At 39.3% G+C, this 6,398-nt stretch overlaps 1 protein-coding gene across 1 annotated transcript; it reads right to left on the reverse strand.

Annotated features, from left to right (window-relative positions):
* Nucleotides 1-3,820: 3,820 nt before the first annotated feature.
* On the reverse strand, nt 3,821-4,625 carry LOC149230377 (uncharacterized). The gene is made up of 3 exons (XM_089376050.1): nt 4,445-4,625; nt 4,161-4,259; nt 3,821-4,028 (listed from the first exon to the last, which is right to left on the reverse strand). Exons 1-3 carry the CDS (start codon nt 4,613-4,615, stop codon nt 3,873-3,875), a joined length of 426 nt encoding a protein of 141 aa, XP_089232176.1. The 5' UTR covers nt 4,616-4,625; the 3' UTR covers nt 3,821-3,872.
* Nucleotides 4,626-6,398: the final 1,773 nt, after the last annotated feature.

Genomic DNA, 6,398 nt, shown 5'->3' on the forward strand with positions numbered 1-6,398 from the left:
TCACTTTTCTATTAATAATAACAAAATGTTACATTTGTAGTTTCACAATTGGATTTGTATATTGTCTCTAAAGATCACTGTATGTGCTTGAAACACCCATTGTAGCCATGCTACCAAAAGAAATTTTACCCAAATAAATTGAGATTTTCCTTTTTACCTTTTTTCTTTTGAACTTTGTGCCAAACCCCAGAGGCCATAACAATGGCTAAATCTTCTCCTTCTAAAATCGCTGGCACTTCCTTATCCGAGTCTGGGTTCTCTGAGATGCCTGTTCGCTTTGTTCCACCTTCTCCTCGAATTTCGCCCTTTTCTGCATGTTGATTATCAAGACTTTGGAGCATCGCTAAGCTAGCAGAAATCTTTGCATGTTCGATTGGTCTCTTTTGCATCTGTCCTCCCTCAATGTTAAAATCATATTGATTTTGCCCCTCCAGTTGTTGTTGGATCTCATCCATTTCTTCCTCTTCATCATCTGAAAGAGGTGGATTTGGAAATTGCCAACCTTTTGGCTTTTGTGGTCTCTTCTTTGTACTTTTTTTTTGCTTGTGGACATGAATTTTGCAAGTGCCACATCTGATGATAGATTTGACACCTAAAACTAGTGTTTTGAAAATCTAACCATTGTGTCCACTTGAATTCTTAGTGAATCAGATGGATGCGATTTGGTAGACCTTTTCTCAAGCCTTTTTCCATACATATATGGGAAAAAGTAAAGATACCTTTTTCCATTCTTTCCCGATCCATCTTTAGAAATCTCCCCAATGAGTTTCCAATGCCTTCTAGGAATCGGTGATGCCAAAAGGGGAGAGGGAGATTATGAAACCATACTGGCATCTTCGTAACTACCATAGATGTGGCATCGAACCTAGGAAATCATGGAGTGACAAAGAGACCACCCTTCCCCAAAACTACCGTCCTTCGTTTAGGACATAATCCAGGGCTTTCTGAATGTCAAATTGAACCACAAAAAATCCCTTTGCACACAGAAATATCACAATTTTTAGTCTAATTGAGGTAGATCCATTGATTGAGATCCCCTGACTTTGGAAAGAAGCCATTAAAATGACATATAATAGCTCTGGCTTGTAGAACAATGAAGAGACCACTCACTTCAGGAAATTTAATTGAAAAATCTGGAGCTTTCTCCATCTTCTCAACTAGGTATGGAACCAAAATTGTTAGTTTTTGGGGTTGTCTATCTGTGGTGGTAGTGTTCCCTCTCACTGCATCCTTAAACGAAACTGGACCTTTGACAACTGATGATGATGGAATGTTCATTCCAGGAGCTCCACCTCGTAACCTTAAATTTGTAATAATTGTAGAATTATACTCAATGCCATAATCTTTCAGAGTGATGGCATCTTGAAGTGATTTTCCCTCAAAATCCAGATTCTGAATATTGGTCCGATACCCTTTTTTCATGCACCTTCTTTTTCAACTCTGATACCAGATCTGTTGGCCGAGCCTCTATGAGGATTGAATTTCCATTTAGATCCTTAAAAAAAAATTGGAACTCCTCTTCACGGGCCTGATCTGAATCTTGAAATTTACAGCTCAGATATGAAGGGGAAGTGGCACATATCGTAGCTCTGGGGTGGTGCCGGAATCGTCCAGCTAGATCCACATCTGCGAGAGCATAAAGATGAGAATCTGGACGCCACCTGCTCCATGCATCTTCGGCATTCTGACCTAATCTCACCTCGGTTGCCAATAAACGGACTAGCGAGAGATCAAAGGTAGCAAGACTTGGATCCGTTCTATAGCCTGATAGTGTCGCCCAAATGTCATATTTCCCCGCCCCTTTTGGATTCTGCATTTAAATTATGTTGATTTGACAAATCCGAACTAAAATTGACAAGATCTTGCATAAAGCAACAAGAGACTAAGGAATCAGAGTCTGCGTATTCGATCCATCAGTCATCCATGGATAGGATCCAAAAGATACCCTAGCTTTGATGAGAGAGGAGAAAACATGACGCTGGGCACATAACATTTGATCCAAATCGCGTATGTTTGTTAGTATTTGAAAATAGATCCAAAGCCTTGCCGCCAATTCAGTAAAACACTGTTGCACAGGGAAAGTGTTACATGCGTCGCCGTTAAAAAACACCGAAGAGAGCCAAAGCTCGATGGTTGTATCAAAGAGGAAATAACCTGCTTCAATCCAACCATTGTAAGACGCCATGCTTAGTCAGACCTCCCCTAAGATCCAACCTTCATGCTCCGCAGATCTGAGTCGAAGCTCGACTGTGTAGGCAGAGGCATAAAACATTACACTAACCCTAGCCATTCGGATCTCACCAGAAATTTTGTTGAAGAGAGTTCACTCGCTAAGTTTTGGAAATTATTTTTCAGATAAAATTGTAATTAATTCAAAAGTTTTGAATTGGTAATTTTCCAATAAATTACTATTACTTTAACATTGACTAATGCAATGTTTAATTTTGAAAATAATTATTTATTTTTTAATATTATTAAAAATTATTTTTAGGCCGATAGGCCTTCCTTTGGAACAGACTTTTGTCGTCCCTTTGTCTCCCGTGCTGACACGTGGAGAGTTATGCCATCGCTGTCGTGTCTCTACCACCTGTCATCAGCACTGCTGGCGATTGGCGTTAAGCTGCGGACAATAAGGAAACAACATCCTCAACGTACGGGTTTTTTTCCTCATAAACCCTTTCCCGTCGCATCCCGTTCCGTTCCGTCGAGAGACCCACCGCTGGCCCCATTCATGCCGAGCCCTCTTATTGCGGTGAACTTCTTCACGTTTGCGGCTTGTAATGAATCACTGTTGTGCTGAGTTATGTTTTCTGCCAGCAGCCGCCCTTTCCTTTCGCCCGCCATAAATCTAGCCAACGACGCCTAAGTAAAAGCAAACCAGGTTGATAGTGGGGACCTGAGCGAGAATGTAGGTAACCGTCACACAAAGCCCGCCACTCCAGAGTAGGGTAGTAATGGCGCATTCTGTTGCGGTCCCTGTTTTGCGGTGCACAGCTGTTCTGATGCACGATCAACTGTTCTGCGGTTTCCGTGCTTCCATGAGCGGGAGCCTTCTTGGATCAAACTACCGGCTGTCTTGGATCAATCTCACAGAGTATAGCACTGTTCACGAGCGGGTAACGGAGCTGGAAATCGAACCGGAAGAGAACATCTGCAGGACATCATTTCTTCCAGATCAGGTCATCGTCTGTCTCAGTCCTCTTTAATTTTGAAGCTCTCTCAGTCCTCTTTAATAGATGCCCAGGAAGGGAGCCCATGTAGGTTCTGAAGTTATTTTAATGAAGAACTGTTTGATGGGCAGAAAATCTGTGTAAACGTGTGATTGAGATTGGTTGTTTGTTTGCTTCCGTTGTTTAAGTTTTGTTAAGATCTCAGTCGTGCTTTTTATTCAGTAGATCCGTAATAATCTACTAGGTGGTAAATTCCCAAGTTAATGGGGTCAAGGAAATTTAAGTTTTAACACAATAAACTACCCTCAAGTTCAGAGAAGACCTTAATCATCCAAGGAGCACAGCTTATCATGTTTCCATTTCTAGGAGACCAACAATTTGCTTGTGGAGACAATGCCAGTTCAAAATAATGAGATTTGAAAGCAAATGCTTGAAGAGGAGTCAATTATGACACTGAAAATGGACTGGATGACGTATGGGGCAAATATGTACAATGCAGATAGAAAGAGAAGAATAATGAAGAGAAGAAAATAAAAATTTAATGTCATTTCTGATTCTTTGCATTACATATTAGGAGAACGCTGAAAAAGACTAGTTTGATGCATATTATACCAAGCGCTGGATGAAACAATTAGCGCAGGATAAGACAAAAAATCACAAGTTACTTTGATGTCTAAGAATTATGCAGCCAGGGAAGAATACTTACTTCCCAAGCAGACCTATTGTGAAGCCACAGAGGACTAAATAAGTTCCAAATGCCATAAAGGGAATATATAAGTCTGGAGCATTTATATCATAGATAGGTGGCTTGTGTGTGAGACCGCCTGGAATCTGCTCAGCTATCCTTGTCCAATGACCCTAAAAAAACACAGTGAAAACATACAAAAAAAATTAAACTTATGTATGATTACAAACATTCTCAAGCAAAATGAAAATACTACCACTATGGGGAGATGAATTTTCAGTGGAGTCAGATACTTTGTGACTTACCCTGTGCAAAAAGGGAAACAGGATTACTTTCAGCTTGTTCTTCACATATCGGTTGTTCACTTGAAAATAATATTGTGGATCAGAAAAATATTTGCTGACCTGCTCATAAAAATCATCACCTCAGCTTATTAAGAGAAACTTTGTCAATCAGAAGAAATTAAAAAAGGAAACTATTCTTGCTGTAAACCCCTATCCATGGAATCAATTGACTCATCTCTCATTTTAAATGGAGACCTATTAGAAATTTCAAAGTGATTCAACCAGGATAAAAGTGCAACTCATACAATGCTTTGCACATTTTCTGTGCCACTTCCAAAAATTCTTTCCCCATATGCACCTAATCCATCTCGAATAAATCCTGAAGCAACCCCATAAAATGCATTATTGAATGGATTTGGTGCTGTGTTCGATGGTGGTCTCTGCATGCCAGGCTGTCCTCCGAGGTCTTCATACATGACTTTGGGTACCTGTAACAATCAACCAGGTAGAATAAAGTTAAAAAAACCACGTTACAACCCATAGTTGAAAACTGTCCTCAAATAGAGATGAGATAGCCAGAACTCCACTTCTATGGAGAAAATACAGAGTAGAATTGGATCTGACTCCTTTTGATAACTGGCTAGCTGGAAAATATTCCATGGTTTACTTTATTGGTAAATTTCAGTTTATAAATGTTAAAATGAGGAAACATGTATGCATACATGTAGAGGTTAAGAGGAAGTTATGCACATTACATCAAATGCATTATTGAATGGATTTGGTGCTGTGTTCGATGGTGGTCTCTGCATGCCAGGCTGTCCTCCGAGGTCTTCATACATGACTTTGGGTACCTGTAACAATCAACCAGGTAGAATAAAGTTAAAAAAACCACGTTACAACCCATAGTTGAAAACTGTCCTTTAATAGAGATGAGATAGCCAGAACTCCACTTCTATGGAGAAAATACAGAGTAGAATTGGATCTGACTCCTTTTGATAACTGGCTAGCTGGAAAATATTCCATGGTTTACTTTATTGGTAAATTTCAGTTTATAAATGTTAAAATGAGGAAACATGTATGCATACATGTAGAGGCTAAGAGGAAGTTATGCACATTACATAATGTACTCTTTCTTCTCCTTGTGAGGGATTTTTGTCGTGTCTGTTTATTGTTTTTTATTAGTAGTGATAAAAATTGTCATTGCCCATTGCTAAATCATAGAACAATCTTCTGCTCTTTCTTCTCTCTGCTGTTCCATTGTTCCAATGATGTGCATTTTTTTTTATCATTATAAGGAATTTATATCTTACTATTTCGCTTCATGTATATCTTATATCTCACCTACTCTTTCTTATCATTGTAAGGAAGTTATTTCTTACCATAATTTATACCAATCTCTTGTTTCGCTTCTTGTATCATATTTTGTTATAATTGATTCTTATTAGGAGAGGCACAAGTCGTGATAGGGAGGAAGCTATGCACATGTAATTTGCCAAGGGACTTTCTGGTGCTTAAAAATTAAATTGCCACATATCTCCGCTGGTCTGTCATGAGCGTATTAGCTGTTAATTTGTTAATGTTTAGTTTCATGGCACTTTTAATGAGAATTATCGAGTAGACAATTTTGCATCAAGTACTCTTCTCTTCTTTCAAGAAACAAATATGTAGCTTCACCCAACCAGCTTTATACATACATGCACACACAGCTAGAACAGGTATAATGATGATGGTTCCCTAGCTAGGATCAACTCCACTGCATTACTGGCATGTACATAATTAACGTTTAACTCATCATTGCTACCGAATTATACCTAAATTTATTGCTAGGTCAACTGATCCCATGCAAATGCCAATATTATCCCTTGTTGGGTAAGCCATGTGCAACACCATTGGTGTATCACTGCTACCTATGGAGTTCATGATTGCGTTCAAAATAGGTATATGATGCCAGCCTCCCTAAAGTGAATATGGTAAAGTGTCAACATACAGAGTTTACCTCTGAAATTTGGAAGGCAGGGACTGTAACACCTGCTGTGTCAGCCCTATTGTTAAGCACTCACCCCTAAATTCCTCTGTGGTGAACACGTCTCCCACATGAACATCTGCTGGTTTCCAAGGAGAACACAGTCTGTAGTAGGGGCAAGTTCTCATGATCTATCTATTTATTGGGCTAAGGCTCCTCCCTATTTCTCTTCAACATATGTCATTCTACTCTGAATTCTGCATGTGTGGTGCGTAAGAAACTGACATACTAACAAT

The sequence above is a fragment of the Pinus tabuliformis genome, chromosome J, assembly GCF_031772625.1.
Source record: "Pinus tabuliformis cultivar Carrire ecotype Pingquan chromosome J, CPIR1, whole genome shotgun sequence".
Classification (NCBI taxonomy): domain Eukaryota; kingdom Viridiplantae; phylum Streptophyta; class Pinopsida; order Pinales; family Pinaceae; genus Pinus; species Pinus tabuliformis.

Bases quoted from the DNA above. Each gene is read 5' to 3' on its own strand.
- LOC149230377 (XM_089376050.1), bottom strand. From the start codon at position 4,615: ATGTATGAAGACCTCGGAGGACAGCCTGGCATGCAGAGACCACCATCG. The intron at 4,260-4,444 runs GTATGAGTTGCA...TTTTATGAGCAG, and splicing joins CAGAAAATGTGCAAAGCATT to GTCAGCAAATATTTTTCTGA. The intron at 4,029-4,160 runs GTAAGTCACAAA...GTGTTTTTTTAG, and splicing joins TGTTTCCCTTTTTGCACAGG to GGTCATTGGACAAGGATAGC.